General features: G+C 33.9%; 2 protein-coding genes across 2 annotated transcripts in view; one reads left to right on the top strand and one right to left on the bottom strand.

The window, feature by feature from the left end:
- LOC145679737 (calcium and integrin-binding family member 2-like) overlaps window positions 1-10,242 on the top strand; it is a 127,906-nt gene extending 117,664 nt beyond the window's left edge. Inside the window, exon 4 of the mRNA XM_081750301.1 lies at window positions 7,884-10,242. Coding sequence (XP_081606427.1) covers window positions 7,884-8,101 — 218 coding nt within the window. The 3' untranslated portion in view covers window positions 8,102-10,242. The remainder of the gene's footprint in view (window positions 1-7,883) is intronic.
- Window positions 10,243-19,292: 9,050 nt separating this feature from the next.
- The window catches only part of LOC145675559 (acetylcholine receptor subunit beta-like), a 75,864-nt gene continuing 72,444 nt past the window's right edge, over window positions 19,293-22,712 (bottom strand). Inside the window, exon 9 of the mRNA XM_081746069.1 lies at window positions 19,293-22,220. Within this exon, the coding sequence (XP_081602195.1) occupies window positions 22,059-22,220 (162 nt within the window). The 3' untranslated portion in view covers window positions 19,293-22,058. The remainder of the gene's footprint in view (window positions 22,221-22,712) is intronic.

Here is a 22,712-nt window from a genome sequence, read left to right as displayed (position 1 = left end):
ATTTTCGATTTATACTTTATTCTGCAACGCATATAAGTTCTTCCTTTGGTGGGAATTGCTTCTTTCCCACACAAGTGGACAAAGAAGTCTTTCATCGTTTTCTCATATATATATATATATATATATATATATATATATATATATATATATATATATATTTAGAACATTGCTTTTAGTGAGAACATTTCAGTTAGTGACGAACCATTTCAGTGTTTCTCCCTGACTTATTATATGCACAGTATATATTCTGCAGTTATTTGGAACTGAATTAAGTGTTTTCTTTAATCGCTTATGGAAATATTGCAGTAGTTTAGAGAAATACGGGCTGACCAGATGTTCTAGTGACCAAAGTGGCACCAACTGCGTTGTTTCGTAGCTCGTTATCTGTACTTTCTCACGCCAGAGTTATCGCCGTGTCTAGTGCATTATAGGCAGTTGACTAAAATTAACATAAATTATTTTCCGTATTCTGTTTGTATGTGTATACAGGTGAGTTAACTGAGTGATTTTTAAAATGAACTGCCAACCCTCTTTAATTGACCACTGCAGCCCGTACCTTGAGCTTTGGTGCTCAGAGAGTTTGACTCCGGTCTTGTACGCAGCCACTACGCACGTTGCGTCGGGAACCAAGTACGATTGTGTGTTAAGGGGCACAAGTTATTAGCCGGTGAAGGACGTTTTCTTACGGCTAGCCCCCAACTAGTGAGGGCCCAGGTCCGCAGACCTTGTGCGTTTAAAACGTTATACACGCGCGCTCCAACATCAGCGTTCTACTTCTTTTTTTTATTTTGCTGAAGAATCACCTTTACGCTTCAGGATTGTTCGGCGCCGCAACTGGATTCATCGTGGGACGATCCAGACAACTTTTCCCCAGTGCTAATCCCCCAAGTGCGTCAATGGTGTGAGAGAAGCATTTGTCGTGAAACCTAGGGCTCGGGGCAACAAGTGGACAAGCCACACTTTTGTGAAAATCCATCGTGTCGGAATCTGACGAAATATATTTTTAAAAATGTAGATATACTTGATATATATATATATATATATATATATATATATATATATATATATATATATATATATAAGGGCTATATTGCCTTAAAAGGGCAAAGTGTGATTTCAGTGACGAAAATTATTATACATATTCAGTGTTCAGTGTTGTGTTAATTCCTCTTCGCTATTTTTTAAATATATATAATAGTGTTCTAATAAATAAGTATAGTGTTATTTAATCCAGTGTGTTTTCGTTTGTTTGTATGAGTGATGTTTGTGTGCGTTATGGTCTGGATGACCGTCTGATCGTCCGTGAGGTTTTTGAGACGAGACACCCGAACCTCTCGGCGCCTAATGCTCGTCTCATCATTGAGACCGACGAGCGATTTGGGAACAATTTGTAACTCTTCTTGGAGAGGTCCTTCATCGTCCTGTCCAGGTAAGTTCCAGTCTCAGGAGAATACTTATTGGTAGGACCACGAACCACGAACAGCGACCAGATTACACGGATTGGTTACAGATAAATGTTCACCCAAAAAAGACCTCGAACTCAGAATGGTTACACAAGTAACTGGAAGGGTGTATCAAGGCCTCGAAATTCATTGGAAGTATATGGACTAAATAATTAGTTGACGTTACAGCGACTTGTATTACTTACCACGAGTTTAAAGGAATCTCAATTTTGTCCTCCGATTACACTGTGTAGACCAGAAGTCTCCAAACTACGACCAGCCACAGTTTATTTTGATTAATTAAATTCTAAAATTTACTAAGTAAATCATTCAAAATAGTAATCAAATGTTTTTATACGACCAATTACGAAACATAGTAACTGACATGCGTAATGAAATTGAGTATTGTACCTCTAATTAAAGATATGAGATTTATAACAAAAACTTTCAATAAGTAACATACGTAGATAATTTACATAATGAAATTAAACATTATAGTTACGATTCATGAGATTTGTGTAGCTGTAAGTTTCCATTGACAATTGTTTGCAGTTGTGGACCAAATTTACTAGTGGAAATTATCAGCAGCGACTTCAAATGCTTATCAGTTAACTTGGATCAGTAAATAATTTTTGTGGATTTCATTTCAGAAAATATTTTTTTTCACACATAAGTAGAACCGAAAGTGTAAAAAAACCAGGAGAAAATTTACGCAATTGATCAAACTGTGTTAGTGAAAGACATAAAATTCCAGCCACCATGAATTTGAATATACATAAAAATATAGCTACATTGCAAATCAATCGTTTCCATTTGAAGTTCTGGAGTAAGAGTTTCTATATCGGCGTCAAAAGAATTTTGAAAAATCTTTGTCATTTGCATCAAAATCGGAAAAACGAAATTCAAACTTTATTTTTAATGTACCCAAAGCTTTAATTGCAAAATTTATCGCAAATGAAGTCCCAGTTTGCTGACTGAATGTTTGACATGTATTAAAATGCTTGAAACACTTTTTAAATTGAGATTAAAACACAACTTCTTTCTGTCGAAAGGAGTTGATGTGAGTGTATAAATCAGACAGAAACTGTTTCTTTTCTCCTTGTACTTTTAAATTAAGGTCATTCATATGTTGAGTTAAATCTGTATAAAATGATAACTTCCATAACCATTTATTGTTGTGTAACTCAACCAGAGGAAGATTTTTTCATTCAAGAAAATTTCGATTATTGTTCGGAGCTCAAACAAAAAACTAGCTATTTTTTTTCGCGGCTAAACCAGGATACTGCGGTATAGTATGGTAAGTCACCTCCTCCAATTTCTTTAATAAACTTGAGGAATTGACGATGACAGCGCATAACAACTGATATGTAATTAACAGCTGACATGACTGACTTGAAAACTTCTAGTAGGCCTACGTCCAAGAATTTTCAGCACAAAGACTGTTGGTAAGTGGTATAATTTATATACGATTAAAGGTTTTGAACCATCGTAAACTGGGTATACTTTGGCCCTTTTTTTTTAATTTTCAAACTTCCCATTCTAATATCTCCTAATATTAGGGGGGTAATTTAATGACATTTCTCCTTGTTAAAATGCAATCCTTTGGCTTTCTTTTGAAAACAGTAAATAATCAGTGTAACCAAGAGTGATTATTATAGTTTCAATTTTTTGATGCCATGCTAGATTTTTCATGGTTGGGGTAACTTTAGTCCATTTGTCAAAATGACTAATTAATACACGAAAGTATTATTGTGACACTGTATTTCAGAAACAGAAGAGAAGAACAGGATATTATAAACACATTGGTGAATATTATCAATGTTTTTACTCATTTTAAATCGAACGAGAAATATCCTTCAATGAAGATATTTGTATTCTACTTGGGTGAATGAGAAACATCAATAAAAGAACGCTACAAATTTGTGAATACGCAACTTAATGCCTGTATTGCAAACATAGGTGTGAAATCACTTTACTCAATTTAGAGGCAAACAAAAATATCGTTCAATGAAAATCTCTCTAAGTGGATGAATACTTAACATCCAAAAATAAGAGCGCCATATTCTTCATTGCGGTAGAGTACTTTACCGGTACCATACTGCTCAGTATTAGGAAGAAAATTCTTGCAATTCAGGCACTGTATAATGCCCTCGTTTAGAAGCTAGTGGGGTTAATCTTCCTTATTGCATCGTACACCTGTACACCATTTCATCTTTAATATTGGACCATTTCCAACACTTAGAAAGTATGGGCCAATGTTGCCCCCAAAATTGGGCCAATGTTACCCCACGCAATTAAACGCTTGATAATTTGTACGTAATTGAACAAACATTTAAGGCGTTAGCTTATTAATATTCGCTAATGAACATGTTTTTATATTCTACTTACTTGTGCATTCAGGATACGTCACTTTCATGCAATGAACAAAAGTTGTGGAACTTGAAATATAATAAATGTTTACTTGCTAACAATTGCTAGCATTTTGCTTCCTACGTTCCGGAAATAAATCACTAGCGTCAATATTCATGTGTTCTCAATGTTGTAATACTTCGATCCACAACTTTTCTTACTGGTAGTAAAAATAATAACCATGTAGGAAAAAATCAAATCTTTTCGGGGGGGGGGCAAAGTTGCCTTTAAAGGGCCAAAGTATACCCAGTTTACGGCATCGTCATTTTCTACGGGCTCTGATACGAGAGCAGTGACATTTAAAAAAAATCCATAGATGTCTTTGATACCATCAGCAGTGATTTCAACTTCTTTTAAAATCTCTCAAGTAGTTGTGCCGTGAATGTTCTGAATGTCAAGAAGCTGATCATACACTTCATATTTTTTTTATCTATCTCTCAATAAAAAGTAACCCCTGAGCCAGGGGCGGATCCAGGATGAACTTCTGGGGGGGGCGGTGGGTTGTAATACTGCTATTTAGAGCTACTTTTGAGAGCTCCAAACTCTGGGATGGGTTTTATTTTATATAAAATAAGAAAGTTTCCTCTTCTGGGGGACGATTGCCCCGTTCGCCCCCCTGGATCCGTCCCTGACCTGAGCAACATTTGAAACATCTGTTGACTCATCCAGGGCCAAAGAGAACCACTCTAAGTGTCGATTTTAGTCAGACAACTGAGATACTTGTAATATATCTTCTGCAATGTTATCTACAATTTGTTAATAACTAAACAATAATTGAGCGATTTACGTGGAGATATTTCTTTACCTTTGCAGTGACGTGCAGGTCATGGAAACGCTATGCTACCTAACAGACCGAGGTGCGGAAAATAAATGCGTTTTAGACTGAATAATATGCTCTATTTGTCTTGATCTTGAAATTGTTTAAGTTCATATTTTATTCGGTTATTTTCATTTACAATCCAACGAACATATTTCAAATGAAGTAACTACCTTATTCTATTATGGTATCGTGGACATGATACCCATCTTTTGGTATTCTGTTAGTTATAGTTACAAATTTAATTGTCATTTTCACAATTTTTAGGTCATTTTTCATGATTTTAAGGTCGTTTCTCCATGATTTTAAGGGAATTTTATAGATCATATATCTATAATTTTTAGGTCATGAGCTTCCGCTCTCTAGTTATAATACTAGCAAACTGACATAAAACAGTATGGCTGATGGGATATAGCCCAAAATAATTATTAACTTTTGAACTTTAATTTTGGTTTCATTATCATATCATATTGCCAATAAATTTTAATAGGGTAACTGGCTAAAATAACGCCAGGGATACAATAACGCCGTTTGTTTTTCAAACTGTTTACAGCATAGAAACTAAGTACGTGGAAGCAGTCTGCAATGTGCCGATGCATGGGAGGCACATTTGTTGTTTTCGTGGATGAGTTGATTTCGTGTGGTGTAACGTGTATGTTGTGCAATTTTTGTGTTATCAATTCAGACCAGAAAATTGAAAACAGAAAACGTAAGTAAAATGTTTGAAGTCCTTTATATTAATATCACTACAGGCGCGTAATGTGTAGAAATTTAAACGTTTTTTTTAATAATAAAACACAATGGTTAATAACAAGTGAATCGATTATGTTTATATGAGTCAATGTGTTAGTAGAGAGCAGTGGAACGATGGTATGTTCATTGTGTTGTGTGGCTGCAATAACGCCGAACGTGATGAATACAATGGTGTTACTGTCTGGGTTAAAGCTGCCAAACCTCAGAATGCAATATCTGTTTTTCAAGCTACTGGCATATACCCATTCAATCGTATAGTACTCCTAGAAACAACTTTTGCACCAAGTACCATCTCTTCAGCTTTTCTGACATAAGTTCCTACTGGAACTGCATTTGACAACAGTAACCAGCTGTGCACTGAAGATATCAACAGTCTCCAGCCGTCAACATCATCTGCACGTATCCGTGATCCGGTAGCTAATGCTTCATCTCAGTCTTCTCACTCTACATCCTCCGTGACAGCTATTTCACTGAACTTATTCCAACTCCAAACATTAACAGCTCTCTTCCTGGAAGAAATAGATCAAAAACGTTCAAGCAATGTTAATGACTAGAAGTCTGTTTAATGAACGTCCTAACGTGAAGGATAAAAGGTCAACTTTGCAAGGTGGACGAAAGAAAGGGGTTACTTATAAAAAGAATGGTGAAGGTAAAAGTTCAAAAACATGTCATCGCAAAAATAGCTCTATTATTGCGTTACTTGCAAAGGATACTATTACGACGATACTGGTAGAACTTTGATTGGTTGCAAGGGATGGTATCACGAAACTTGTAATGACATATTGCCTCGTACTGGATATTGCTCTTCTTGTTCCAACTAATTATACTTGTTTCAGCGTATTTCAGTTCATTGGTTTCATGATAATATGAATAATGGTAACCTGGCGCTATTGTATCCATAGTGTATGCAATACCGCCATTTCACTTTGCGCAACATTTTTGTGCATTATTGGCACTACATATATTTTTCCAGGTTCTTTGCACTATGTTGAAATTAGGGAACACTAAGCTACTAAACAATGCAACATGTATTTTTTCCGTCAAATATTAAATGTGAAATCCTCGGAAAACTAAGAATGGTGGCGTTATTGTAGCCAGTTACCCTACATATAATTCAATCGCCTATGAAACCCTGAGGTTCAATGCCTCGTTCACAAAAGCTCTGCAATGACTTCTATCCTTAGCTAACTAGATCCAGTTTCTACTTTGTATTCCTATTTCTGCGAGATCCGTCTTAATATTGTCCTCCCATCCGCGCCTAGGTCTTTCTAATGGTCGTTTTCCGATTGGTATTAAAGTTAACATTGAAAATGTTCCTACTTCGTTCCATCCTGGTTGCATGATCTGTCCACCTGAGCCTCCCAGACTTGGTGACCCTAACAATGTTTGATAAACCGTATAAATTATGCAGTTCCTTGTTATGAAGGTTCCGCCATTCTCCATTCCCGTTCCTCCTGGGTTCGAATATTCGCTTCAGGATCTTGTTCTCAGATACTTTCGTCTACGTTCTTTCCTCAGAGTAAGTGACCATGTCTAGCAACCATACGTGATTATCGTTTTATATATTTTAAGCTTCAAATTCCTTGACAGAATTCGTGAGGGCAAGAGACTTTGAACTGAATAATAACACGAATTCCCTATTTTTAGTCCAGATTTAATTTCTTCCTGAATATGGTATTCGTCTGTTAATACTGATCCTAGATATTTGAAAGTATCCATTTTACCAAAAGTACTATTTGATATTATAACGCCTCCATAATTTGCCGTATTATGATCCCGACGGACTCCCATGTATTGTTTTCTCTGCACTTACTTTTAAACCCATGTCCCTGCAAGCGTTTAATAAGATCTCTGCACTTCTTTCTATTGTTCTCCTATTATTCCCTATTAAATTTACATCATAGCATACACCATAACCTGGTGAATACAATTAAACTCTAGTCCTTGGTAGCTATCTTTGATTTTCCTTGTTGCGTACTCCAGGACAAAGTTGAGTTATATATATATATATATATATATATATATATATATATATATATATACTTTTTTGGACAATATGATAATTAAACCAAAATTAAAGTTCAAAAGTTTAATCGATAAATATATATCGATAAATGATATTAAGGTGAAGAAAATGGCATGATTGAGGGTAAATTAACATGCGTAGTTTTCGAGAAAATGGACAGAAATGAACTTCTACGGTGGTAGAAAATATGTCGTTCGCTTCCAATAATAGTAATTTTCATTCAATAATAAATAATAGTTTTTATCCTCCTGAAATAGATTGTTCATTTGTTTATCTATTACATATGTTATGAAAATACACTGTTAGATAGCAGATTATAACTGTTGTTGTCTTCTTCCAATGATGACACATACACTATCTTTATTATCGTCACTTCGTCCTCATTATTTCACAAAATAACCTTTCTTAATCGTATTATATATTGTTCCCTTTTCAGATTTTGATGGTGATGAACATCTTGGATTCAGTGACCTTGCAGAAACTGTGAAACTTTTGACTCGAAATGAGCTAACACCTGACGAAGTAGAAGACATATGTAATTTTGTTGTCTACGAATCTGATATTGACGGCGATGGCAAACTGTCATTTAGTGAGTTTGAACATGCTGTCACACGGGCTCCAGATTTTATGAATAACTTTCACATTAGAATCTAAAATCATATTTTTCTTCTTCTGTTACTGAGATATGCTTGTGAAAACATACCAACTACAAAGTAATGAAAACTGTTTAAATTTTAGATTTGTTTCATGGAAGCAAAGTATAGACTATTGGCAACATAGGCCTAATAAATTACTTTTTATTGAAGTGAATTATTTGAAAGTACTATAACTTTAAATCAACTTTAGAAGTTCGGTTAAAGAAAACACCTGTTGCGTTGAGTTTTATTCAAATATGGACTTCAGTTTTAATTGTAAATTTCAATCTTTTTTTCGTACTGTCTAACATGATGTTCAATTAACATGCTTTGTAGTGTATGTTCGTAAATATCAATGTTTTATAAAAACAATTATATTGTATCAATTTGCTATTCACGAAACAAGATATTAAATAATGTAAGACTACATTTCTAGAAATAATGAAAGGTATTGTTAGCCACTGTTGATCATTGCTAGAAGCACGAATTCTTAATGTTCTCTTAGATCAGAAGGCGCAAACCAGAAATAAACTGCCTTAAAGTATAATTTGTTCTGAATTTTTTATTTAGTGTAGAAATGATTACATGATAACTTGAAAACGACTTAAATTTACTCTATTTTCTTTTTTTTTAATTACATGAATGATTGAAGCCTTTTAGTGAAAAAGAAGTAAAAGTAAGTACAAATGAAATAACTTTAATACTATAGTTGTTCCCCCAAGTAATCGGCTCATCTGCAAATTTGCGAGCACGTTTACGTCACTTCTTGGCGTCAGGTAGGAGACAACGCACTTATCGACAACTGTATATATTAGAAGTTTGACAGCAGACTGAGAAATCTTGTTTCTGAAACAAGAATCTTATTTAAAAATAGATAGATTGTATAGATATTAGAAGCAAATAGACGACAATTGTAATTCGTAGAATGAACATAATAAGATTATATGTTTTTGAGAAATTTAAATACATAGTTTCATGCACAATAAAGATTAATACAGTTATATATTAGCTCATTACATATATATACCCGTATAGATAGATAGATATTTGTCACAATATTTTGGAAATAGATTCCTTACATCAAAATAAGAAAAAAATTAATGTGGACCTGTGGTCCGATCGTAGTCGGTCATGTTTTTCATATATATAATGAGGTAATTGTAATTTATTTTGTGTATGACTTGCACAATATACGTCCAAACTCTTGCTCAATTTTCACGTTTGTAACTTTAGAAATTTAGTATTTAAACGTCAGACAATTAATCGTCCTTACAGTCAACCATAATTATCGCATGTTAAATAATACCCACCGTAAAATCATATGTGTGAAAATAGAGCCAAGTTATTGTACATTATTCACTTCGTGCGACCAGAAAAAGAATAACGATCTGAAACGATGTCAAATTCTATTGAAATTGAAAATCTAAATATATGAAATTTGCAACGATAACTTGGAAGCCAAAATCCTCTCGTCGAAATACTCTATAGAATTTGTTTGCGGCACAAAATTGGCAAATTTTACTTTCTAATTTTCAGATTTCAATAAAAAATTGGTCGTTTCAGAATACTTACGCAAAAACGTTCAATTCAGGAAATTTGAAATGATCCAAGTATTATCCAAATCCGAAAATTTAAAGTGAAATTTGCAACTTTTGTGTTGCAAATAAATTTTACACAGTACCTCATCAGATTTTGCCTGCCAACTTGTTCTCAGCACTAAAGTTGCAAATTTTATATGCAGATTTTCGAATTTCAATAGAATTTGGCACACTTTCTTTTTCTAGCTGAACAAAGTGATTTATGTACGAGAACTTGATTCTATTATTCATATTTTGTTTTTGGTGGGACATCATAACGTTTTAGAAAGTATTTACAATGTTCTATCTAGTATCTACAACGACAGAAAGACCATTAGTTTGTACTGTATTAAATAGTGATAGTGATGAGTATTCAAGCCTTATTTTCCCTTTTAAGTTTCAGATTTCATCACTTATAGAAAGTATCATGAAAGTTTTTATTGGTTTTCTGTGACAACAACTCTGCCACTCAATATGCAATTTTAACGTACCTACTCCCTTATTATTCTCCATGAACTGGAAAAGCTGACATTTTAGAAGTTTTATCTTTACATATATCAAAATAATTACCCGTTTGTGTGGAATTTCAAATTCTTTGTTCACAGAAAATACAAGATCTAAAAATAAAAACTTTTAGATCTGATTCACTCAGAAATACTAGGTCTGAGTGACTCAGATCTAAAAGTTTTTATTTTCACAGGAAGGAAGCTATACATTTCTTGTAAACTGATTTAGATTAAATATTATTTTTTTATAGGCTATGACCTGGCGAGTTTAGTGGTACAGCCAATTTCCATTGCACTAACTCCATAGAGAGCGATATTATGGATGTTCGAAAAAGACCTGACTTGCTTCATGTAAATAGGCACATAGCATATTCAAGTCAGAGAACATGGCTTGTCGCACTGCCGTGTGCCTTTATTTTCGAAATTAATAAACATTTTGATGTCTCAAACTGCTTGTACAAATAAACTTCAACGAACTATTAAAATTTTGAAATTTTGCTGGTATTTTCTGAAGCAGCGTAGTAAATGATTTTTTCTAGGCCTGTATATAAAATGTGGTCATACTTTGAAAAAAGATCTCACTCACCAGTATTTTAAGACTGTATTCTTACAATTATCGGTATAACAATTTATTATTTTACATTTTTCTGATTTTCTTCTGCTAAGGGCTTTGCAAACAGGGGACAGATGACTGAGATTTTTTGACCTAGACTCCAAAAAATATATGTAATTCTTCAATATTGAGTTATCGAGTTACACGTTCTCTTTTTCTAGTTTTTAATGTGGAAATTTAATAAAGGGCTTACATTATTACCTCTGGTCCGCTGTAGTCCTTGATAAGGTGTAAAATAATAAATTATAATCAAAATGAATTCTACTGAGACTTGATAACCTGACGCTTGTTTGAAGTTCTAATAATTTCTGAGTATTTACACAAGCTCTGTGTTGACAAGAAATAAGTACCGTATTTACTCGCGTAATTTTCGCACTTTTTTAGACGAAAAAAGTTGTTTTGAAACAAGGGTGCGTAAATTATGCGGGGAAAAAAATTAGCCACATCAGTGAACATCATCTTTTTTTTCCCCCAGTTAAAATAACACGAAAACACCGGTACACATTTTCTTTCTAGCAAGAATTGACAACAAACAACTAATTCTAAATTTGTAGAAAAATAACATTAAAAAATTGATTAAGAAGTCGTGTGGTTTCTTACCTTACAACAATGGCTTTGCTGCGTTGCCAATTGTTCATTAGCTACCGTAATTGATTCCTGGAAAAATGCTGTTTTACAAAAAGTTTCCGCGTGCGCAAATTACGCGAGGAAAATAAAATATACAGAAAATGACCTTCAAAATTGGGATGCGAAAATTATGCAAGGGCGAAAATTACGCGCGTATTTACGGTATATCTATTGTCTTTGTGATAACTTTAGTAACGATATCAAGATCAAATACTGATACATTTACAGCCTACTGAGCATTATGGTGAACAAACACCATGTGCATGAATTTTCTCGGAGTCTCCCGTTTCCTCCCACTTTCTTCATTACATAACTTCATTCGTTATCATAATAACTGCCTTTCTTAGCCTTGCAACATAATCATGAAACATTAAACTATAAAAAGTAATAAAGATACTGTTAGTTCCCTACTGCACAATAGAGGTCTTAGGCATATTTGCAGTTTATCTCCTATACCAAATTTATAAGTATATTTAACAAACGAATTGGAAAGGATAATTTTCATTTTAGAGCTGAATAAATAATAACGAATAATAATTATTTTCGTGGTCTAAGTAAATGTACTTCTTGATTTTAGAAACGAAACACAACTTTACTCCACATTGTTCCATCATATTTCCTACATTTTTCGTTTAACGAACGTCATATTATTGATCATGGGTTTAGAGAAGCAAATCATTTCAAGTGGTGTTAAGTATTTAAAATTTTCCCTCTTCTCAAGCGAGAAGCTAACTAACAGAACTTGTTTCGGCACTAAAAATTCTGTTGCCAAATATGTATGTTAGGAGGGAGGTGCAGTGGTAAAAGTTAAAATGTTTCATGTGTGGTTAATGAAATGTGAAGCAGCAACATTGCTTAGTTGTGTTAAGCATTTAACTTTCAAAATTAGAGATACAAAGGCTCGAAAAAACCGGCTTTTTTGAAAAAAACTCGTTTTTTTCTGCTTGGGATTTTTTTTTTCAAAATTTTGTTTATATTGATAAAGCATACTTTGTTTCGTTTCTCTACAACACAAGAACTCATTTGATTAGTGGTTGATGTAATTAATAATGTAGAACATCTAAAATAAACCATGAATTTCCAAAAGATTTTTTTAAAATTCTTAACATATTTACATTATGAATTCCAAAGGATTAACCTATATATATATATATATATATATATATATATATATATATATAGAGAGAGAGAGAGAGAGAGAGAGAGAGAGAGATTCTTATACACAAAAATAAGTACTTTTCTTTTTTTAAAAAAAGATACACAAATAGCTAGCACAATTGTATGCAGTATTTTTACTTCAAAATATCACACACGCTCTTTTTCAAACGAAAAATAAAATATGAGAGAAATACATTTATATGATAATCTTAAAAGCTGCACATCAAGAGCTTGGTTTCGGGTGGTTCTGCACATTCTTGAAATTTTGTAACTTTCATATACATTGTATGAATATTTCGAACAAAGTTTTCATTTATTGATCACATACGTAATAATGTTACCACCTATCAGGTGCTTGGAATCTAAAAAATCGGTAAAATTCCGAATTCTATAATGCACTGACTGTTTTTTAAGCTTGTACAAAATCGGGAAAGTACCAAATTTTCTGTTAATGGATCATATGCGTAATAAACTGTTCATCTGATCGTGCGGTTTCCTACACTTATATCCACCATCACGGTTTACCCAGTCCTGAAGGTTTCTTAAATTTTAACGATGAATTCAACGTATCATTACAAAACTTTTTTTTTTTTTTTTTTAAGAGAAAAACTATGGAATACATTTAAGAAGAGTGGAAAGAATCAACCACTGTTCCAATTCACGAGAAAGGCGACAAAACGGAATGTAATAATTATCTAGGCAATTCTCTTAACATTCTATTAACAAGATTGATTCCATACGCAGATGAAATTATTGGACATTATCAGTGTGGATTTAGGGAAATCGATCAACTATCGACCAGATGTTTACTATTCGATAAATACTCGAAAAGAAATGGGAATATATTACCCAGTACATCAACTGTTTATTGGTTTTAAAAAGGCTTACGACTTGGATAGGGTACATTGCACAATATTCTTACAGAATTCGGAATACCGGAAAAGCTAGTTAGATTAATTAAAATGTGTTTAAATGAATCCCAACGTAAAGTCCGAGTAGAAAAATTCTTGTCCATAAGCTTCCATGTCGAGAATGGCTGAAACAAGAAGATGCGCTATCGCCATTATTGTTCAACTTTGTTTCGGAGTACGCTATAAGGAAAATTAAAGATAGCAACCAGGCCCTAGAGCTTAATTGTATTCACTAGGTTACGGTGTATGTTGATGACGTAAATTTAATAGAGGATGATAGGAGAACAATAGAAAAAATGCAGAGTCCTTATTAAACGCTTGCAGCGACATTGGTTTAGAAGTAAATGCAGAGAAAACTAAATACATGGAAGTTCACCGGGATCGTAATACGGCAAATTATGGATGCGTTAAAATATCAAATAATACTTTCGACAAAGTGGATACTTTTAAATATCTGGAATCACCAGACCAAAATCATATCCACAAAGAAATTAAATGTCGATTGAAATCAGGAAATTCGTGTTATTATTCAGTGCAAAGTATTTTGTCGTCGCGAATTCTGTCGAGGAATTTAAAGCTTAAAATATATAAAACGATAATCATGCCTGTTGTGTTTTATGATTGTGAAACATGGTCGCTTGAGGGAAGAACGCGGACTGAAAATATTTGAAAATAATACTAATATTCGGACCCAAGAGGAACGGGAATGAGGGAAACTTCATAACAAAGAACTGTATAATTTATACGGTTTACCAAACATCATTACGATCATCAAGTCTAGGAGGCTCAGATGGGCAGGTCATGCAGCCAGAATGGAAGAAGGTAGGAACGCTTTCAAAGTTTTAACTGGAAATCCAATCGGAAAACGCCCATTAGGAAGACTTAGGCGCAGATGGGAGAACAATATTAAAATGAATCTCGCAGAAATAGGAATACAAAGTAAAAACTGGATCCAGTTGGCTAAGGATTGAAGTCAGTGGAAAGCTTTTGTGAACGTGGTATTGAACCTTCGGATTCCATAGGCCATAGAGAGAGAGAATATATTTAAGTTAAGCACAGCTGCACAAAAACAACTATGAGTGAGTGGTTAGCTTTTGCGCTTCTATCGGGAAGTCCGGGATTCAACCCCGTATTCGACCATTTTGACAAAAGTTTTTCTTAATTGTATCTGTGAATGTAGAGATAATGCATGTACTGTGAGTTCTGACCGACTTCCTTTCTTATCGTTTTTAAATCGTTGTTATTACTAATTACCAGCAGTGACGGGTTTGCGAAGGGGGTTAGGGTGGGGATGTTTTACGGGTGAAGCTTGTACCCCGAAATTACAGAATTCCTGAAACAAACGAAATATTTGTTATGCCTTTACTCATAAACTTCAAGCTCTTCTCAAATAAAAATTAGGTATTTTTAGAAAAAAAAACTAAACATTAATAAGAAAAACCCCTCCCAAAATACTTTTCTAAACCCGCCACTGATTATCAGTATAAAATGGTCTTCAAGGTTTATCCGGAAGGTTATTGCTGAATATACAAACAAAACGAAATATTAGTTATGCTTGTACTCATAAACTTCAAGCTCCTCCCAAATAAAAATTAGGAAATTAAAAAAAAAAAAAAAATCAAGCATTAAGCAGGAAACACCTCCCAAAATACTTTTCTGAATCCGCTACTGATTATTTGTATAAAATGTTATTCAAGTTTGTATCCGGAAGATTATTGCTAAATCATTGCACAGCTACAGTATAACAAGAATGTGGAAGTACGCTTTGACAGATATACTGACAAACGTACGCTCTGACGGATATATTGAAAAACAAAAGTTTAACTTATGTGCTAGAAGCTAGAGTAGGCCTACTAATCTCTAGGAAATGAAACATGGATGACTAAAAAGAAACGATGTAGAAAAGAAAAAAATGTCGATAACTCGAAAGTTAAAATAAAGTTAAATATATTTTACAGTTGCCCTCAAATACTACGTACTTTATGTTTACTTTAATTCATAAAACATGTGTTCCATCCATCATGATGGTGAATTTCAGAGCGAAATACGAGGGGGTACTGATAAGTTCTTAGCTTTGCCCCCTTCCGATATTTACAGTGTTTGTTTTTATTTGAAAGCTACATGTGTCTATATGTTTGTGACGAAATATTAAAACATTGGTACTAAGGAAAGTTATTATTATTATTATTTTTTTTTTTTTTTAGGTGAGTGCTTGAGATGGCAGGGCAGCCCAACAAGTTCAACGATGTTGAGAGTCGAGTGGTGATGAAGTTCCTCTTCCTCCAGGGGAAATTTGCAAAGACGATCCATGGTGAGATGCAACAAACATTGGGGGTCCATGCACCTTGTTATGCCACAGTGGAGAACTGGGTTGTGAAATTTAAGACAGACCATTTTGGTACTGAAAATGACTCCCGCCCTGGGAGACCATCCATAGTGATTGTGCCAGAAATCATTGAACAGGTTCATGAAATGATTCTCACAGACAGACGAATTTCTGCTAAAAGTATAGCAGAGGACCTAGGTATATCCCGTGAACGCGTTGGTGTCATTATTCGCGATCATTTGCACATGAACAAACTTTCTGCCAAATGGGTGCCGAAATGTTTGCAAGCTGATCAAAAGCGTGCAAGAGTGCTTGCTTCCAAAGAGGTTTTGAGCCGTTTTGAGCAGGAAGGGACTAATTTTGTGGAACGTTTGGTCACGGAGGATGAAACATGGATTTATTTATATGATCCAGGGACAAAGGAACAATCAAAAGAGTGGCGTCACAGTGGTTCACCGAGGCCAAAAAAGTCTCGTGTGCAAAAATCAAGTTCAAAGGTCCTTGCCAGTGTTTTTTGGGATAAGGATGGGGTAATCTTTGTTGATTATCTAGAACAAGGTAACACCATAACCGGAGCTTACTATGCATCATTACTGGAAAGGCTTCACTCAGAGCTGAAGCAAAAACGTCGTGGAAAGTTGTCCCGAAAAGTTGTCTACCTTCAAGACAACGCATCTCCTCACAAGAGCAATGTTGCGATGCAAAAATTGGCTGGCTTAGGGTTTGAAAACTTGCACCACCCACCATATTCACCTGACCTGGCCCCATCAGACTACCACCTATTCCCAAATTTAAAGAAACACTTGAAGGGGCAAAAATTCGCCACCATTTCTGAAGCAATTACAGCAGTAAACTTATGGTTTGACACCCAACCAAAACAGTTTTATTTAGAGAGACTAAATAAATTGCAGGCCCGAAGCAAAAAATGCATCGAATTATGTTGAATAAATCCAACAAAAAAAATTAATTTTGTCTTATTTTTCTTAGTAAAGCTAAGAACTTATCAGCACCCCCTCGTATAGGATTTAGGTCATGAAATCTTATTTAACTTTAGAGTATACTATAAGAAAGCTATTTAAATAAAAAAAATCATGAAAATGAAAAAAAGCCAAAATTTCCAAAATTCTCGTTTTTTTCCCAAAAAGCCGGCTTTTTATGTGCAAAAAACCATCTATTTAAAAAAAGCCGGCTTTTTTGCATCTCTATTCAAAATAGGTAGAGTAACTCGTTTCTTAAGAGGTGAGAGGATTAGGGACAATATTTCTATTTATTGTAAATGCATCTATATGTGCTCACTATTTATAGAAAAAAATGAAAGGGTAAATATATCAATGAACTGTAGATACATTTAGCTAGTATCAGCAGCAGATTGGTGATCGATGAGGATATTAAATACAGAGAATAAATTTGAGAAAACAAATTTGTATCTTAAAAACTATTCAATGTGTTGTCATTGGTGTTAATTGTGTAAGTGTGTATGTACTCGCTAAATAACTCATTGTGGACAGGCAGATTTCCTCACTCACCTGTAAACTTCTTATGAATAGCTGGACCTTCTTTCTAATTGCTTGATCGTCTCTCTTAGGAATATCTAGTTCGTATCCTGGTGGTACTGAAATCGTCCTATATGCGATGCGATGAATTTCGATCTAACTAATAAATTACTTCTACTTGATAAATATTCTTTCACAAGAGCAATGATTTTTTTTTTTTTTTTAAATAAGATAGAGGTCTACGAGCAATTTTACATGTTCTAATGTTGTGAAGTTAACATCGAGCTGCGATTAGCCACACTAACGTTTTCATATTACTTTCACTAAATGTTTTATGGAATATTTGTTCCTGATGTGAGCGAGTATAAGTAATTAGAAAATGACGTAGCTATATGTGCGGTCCCATTATTTTCCAGATAGTCCATATTTGTGGAATATTATCAACTAGGGGAAAAGAATGTCTACTCACATACTTTTGAAGGTCGTTTCATACTTAAAACTTGTGTCAGCATATATAAAGATATTCATTACTACAAATAGTGTACATAATGTGAATAGTGCAAATAGTGTAGATAAGATTACTTTCTTCACCTTCCTTTAACATAATAAAAGAGAAACATTAAGAAAATAAAGATTTTACTCAAATTAACAATGTCTAATAAAAACTTGGTCCACCATATTATTGTATGAGAAGCAATTGCTTACTTTCTCAACCTACAAGATGTTACAATTATCATATATGAAAATGTAGTGAAAGGTTTGAATATATATGTAATAAAACTTATTATAAAACTAGTTTCCATTTATAAAACTCCCTATTCGCTAAAAGAATGCTTTTCTTTCTTCTTTGCATAGTGCTGGAAGTAGATATTGTTTCCAGTATTGCCATGCAAATTTACTCAACTTATTTAAATTTCGTAGTTACAGTGTCTAACATCATGCTCTATAGGATAAAGGTGGAAGCGGTAAAATGAATAATGGAAGGGATGAAAAAGCGCAGGAGACGGGAAGGCTAGACTCGATATAATACACGCATGCGGTGTTGTTCATATCAGACTACATTTCACGACCCGAGAATGAGTAAGAACTTTGGGGGCACTCTTCATTTTCTAAAAAATACCCCTACAATCTGTATGCAAATTTACGAGCTTGTCCTCTTAAAGACTTATATGTCCTACTATTGCAGAAGCTCTTAGTTCTTCAATTTCTCACATAAGATAATAATTTGGAAAATGCACGAATCAAGTTATAACTCAGTAGTAACTGAAAAAAAAATGAATTTTTGCGACTGATACTGTTCTCCTAAAAAAATGAAAATGGAATCTTTAAGTTTTACGTCCTACGGTTATGCTGGCTAGGCTAAAGCAGACGGTGACGATGAAAAATGAATGAAATTGTGGAATGAATGAAGTGGGAGGAAACGGGAGAACCCCGAGAAAACCCACGCACACGGTGTTTGACCACCACAAAGCTCACTTGGTGCGAGCTGAGATCGAACCAAGGACTCCATGCACTAGAGGTTCGTACTCTACCACTGAGCCACAGCAGCCCTTTGTTCTTCTCAAATGAACACTTTATGTCCTGCACTGTATCATTCTGTATAATGAAATTTAACAATCCAGACAATCGATGACCAAAATAAACAAGAAGAAATGTATGAGGTGTTTTTGTGAGGCAATCAGGCATACAGTCCAAGAACATGTTATTATTTAATGAAGTATTTTGTTGATTGCTCATTATCGTAACCTGATAACGTCATATTTGAATTTTTGAAAAGAAGTATTATACATACAATATGATGTATTTATTTTTTATAAAGCAATTCTTATTTAGCAATGGATAGTGATAAAAATAACATAGTGACTTTTGCAATTAGGGAGCTTAATTATATTTTTCAAGTAGTGAATTGTAGGTTTAATTATCAGCGGTGTCTGATTGATAGTTCAAGTTTACGTTACATTATGTTGAAGTCTTCATATAACTATGATTTAATATACAATTTAAGCTTACATTACATGATGTTTCATTCTTCATGTAACTATGATTTAATATACAATATGAGCTTACATTACATTATGATACATTCTTCATGTAGCTATGATTTAATATACAATTTGAGCTTGCATTACATTATGTTGCATTTTCATGTAACTATGATTTAATATACAATTTGAGCTTGCATTACATTATGTTACATTCTTCGTGTAACTATGGTTTAATACACATTTTGAGCTTATGTGACATTATGTTGCATTCTTCACGTAACATTAACTATGATTTACTATATAGTTTGAGTTTACATTACAATGTTTCATTCTTCATGTAACCTGTGATTTAATATATAGCTTGAGCCTACATTACATTTTTTATGTTACATTCTTCATGTGTAAATGGTTTATTGTTGTATGGTTTAATACACAGTTTGAGCTTACATTCTTCATTTAAATATTAATTTTTATACTTACTCCTTAGACTAATTAAAATTACAATCATTGAATTTATAATTTTCCTGCTTACACAGTTTCGAACGCGTCAGCTACACGGTGATTTCATAAAGCATAATAGTCAGAAGCATATAACTCGAGAATTATGATTAGTAGTGGCTTGGAGTTTATTTTAAAGCAAAACTCAGACCTTTCTTCATATGTCGTATGCTGAATATGTGTATAACCTTTTGCTTAGGCTAATACTTTAATTTTCGTACAATCAAAATCTGTTGAACAAGTTAAGCCTTTTATTGTTTTTTAAACTGCTCACACTATGCCGTCAGACTTGAAGAAAGAGAGAGAAAGGGATACTTCTCTTCTGTTGAGGACCGTGAATGCGCCGATGAAGATAATTTTCTATCTATAGTTCTACAGTAAACAACGATATTATCTTGAAGCTGAATGTGATATATATAATTATTAAAAATAACAAGTAAACCAACCCTTTTATAAATTTATCAAGTGATGAATATTTCTTCTTGTTTGTTCCTCCTCCTTTCCTCAGCGTAACGCATACCAAATCACATGGCTTCCATTGACTTACCAAAGTGTGTAAAAGTTTATAGTACCTTCATTCCATCAAACATATTACAAACATAATGCCTATCCTTTTAACTGTATTTATCAAAGCACATGAATGTAAAGACTGATCCGGCTCCATAAGAACAAATTTATATTATTGCTTACATAAGGTATTTCATTCTACCAACATCTTTCATACTCGATATGATACTCACCGGCATGGGCCATTACACATCACAATTTCCACTGCAACAGACTTGGTTGCAGCTATACTAAAAGTAAATTGTCCCACTCCAGCTTGCAGGCTTTTCAGAGGCATATTTACCGTACCAACCCGACGAGAAGAAAGGTACCGTTTGAAAAGTCTAAAAGCACAATAATCCATAGGACCAGTATCTGAATCTTAACAAGAATACACTACAACAGAAGTAAACGGATAATAGTTGCAGCTGCTATGTGTCAGTAGAAGGTCATTAATGCTTCGGATATGCTTTAAGCTTTTCCTTTGTGCAGTTTCATATGACGACTGTCGTCGCCATACATAACTGTTATTTCATTTGTGTAAACTGGGTAAAATAGGTATTGAAAATGTTGTTTGGTAGTAAACAACATTGATTTTGACCACAAATATTGAGCTTCCTTCTGTACAAAATTACCTGTAACAGACATAAAACATTTCGCAAGGCTTTCTTTGGATTGACACAAAAAGTTACATTCGTCTATTTATGAACAGGTCTGTAGATGACAGTCACTTAGGAAGATCTATACTTCGTGCATTTTCATGAATTCCCATCGGTCAACATCCAAGTGGTGCTTGTACAATCTTCTGCCCTTCTGCTGCTCCGCGATATGCCATTTGTACATACACTGTTAAGGTACGCACGCTGCCCTTACGGATTGCCAGTCTCAGTTTGCAGCCTCAATTTATGATGAACTGTACGATTCATTGTTTATTGAACCATATGTTAAGTTTAGTCATATCACGTTGTGATAATGGATTCTCACATACAGTCACAGCCTGGATTTTCTTTAGCACAGTTCTTGAGAGGTTCGCTGACGGCCTCTTTGGATGGATTTCATTGGAAATGTAGGTTGTGGAAGTGGCTGCTATGCATAATGTTTAATTATAACATAGGCTTGTTCATTGGCACAAAATCGTAGTTCCAATACTGTTCTACTATGCAGGAGACACTAACGTTTGCATAGAAAAGAATCATAACGTGCTCTTCCAAGAAAAACATTTGCATGATGATGGATATTTTGCTCGCTACAATGTCTTCACTCCCCTACACGACACCTGAAGAACTGATACTCATATGCGTACAGTTTTGTTGCTTTGTAAAATCTGGTTTGCCAAGTGTCGCTGTCTGACAGTTGCTATTTCGATGGAAACGAATCAGTCTCTTTATTTCATGCAGTTTCTTTGCACTGGTTATGGTATAAGTTATTATAAGTTATTCCTTTTCTTTATTTTTAGGAATATTTAATCATACTGTATTTTAATTCCTCGTCTATTCTTTCTGCAGATGATTTCCTCATGTCCGTCTTTTAGGTATTGAGGACGATTTTACTTAATATAATTATTATTATCCCCATCTTATTCACTGATTTTGCTTATTTTCATTATTTTCGATTAGTTTGTCAATTATACATAATTCAGAGTCTTACTTCCCATTATAACTAGTTCACTACAATGATCAACATACTTACATTTAGGAGTTAAATTAAATGTATTGATGTAATGTATGACGAAAATATTAAAATACTGCTGCTAACAATATAGCAAATACGACGAAGTAAATTAAGAAACAGAGTCTATCAAAGAACACTGCAATCATAGCCCATTCTTCTCCAATGCTCTTGGTTGATTGAACCACTAAGGTTGAATTTTCATCTCCACTCATTGCCTGAGCCGCAGCCTATAAAAGATAATATAAGTTAAAAAAATGCAAATATTTAGTTTTAACCCATGGGATACAGGAATTGAGTTCATTTTTTTATAAGAAAGAACTGTTTATTGAACGAAAAGTGTGATTCGTTTTTCCTCTTGCTTATGAGAAAGCTTTACATTACTCAAATGTTCTCACAAAGATATGTCTGAAGAAAATATTCACTAATTATCACTTTTATCATTCAAACCTAATTCTAGTTGCAGCTCAGATATAAACACATGAGAAGTTTAAAAAAAAAGAATAAATTAGTTAAATCACTAACGACCTACTCTTGATAAAAGAAAGAGGCCATTAGCGAATTTTGAATTTACACCCTCCATTCCAAAAGAAACCGAACGTTTTAAAAAAACAAAAAAGCAATGTACATTTTGGAACAAATCATTTTTATTAATCAATGTATTCCCCTTCTGCATCGATACACATATTTGCACGCTCCAACAAGTTGTCAAACGACTTCTC

Source organism: Thermobia domestica, chromosome 2 (genome assembly GCF_964235325.1).
Source record: "Thermobia domestica chromosome 2, izTheDome1.hap1.1, whole genome shotgun sequence".
In the NCBI taxonomy this organism is placed as follows: domain Eukaryota; kingdom Metazoa; phylum Arthropoda; class Insecta; order Zygentoma; family Lepismatidae; genus Thermobia; species Thermobia domestica.
This window is presented reverse-complemented; position numbering and strand designations above follow the sequence as displayed.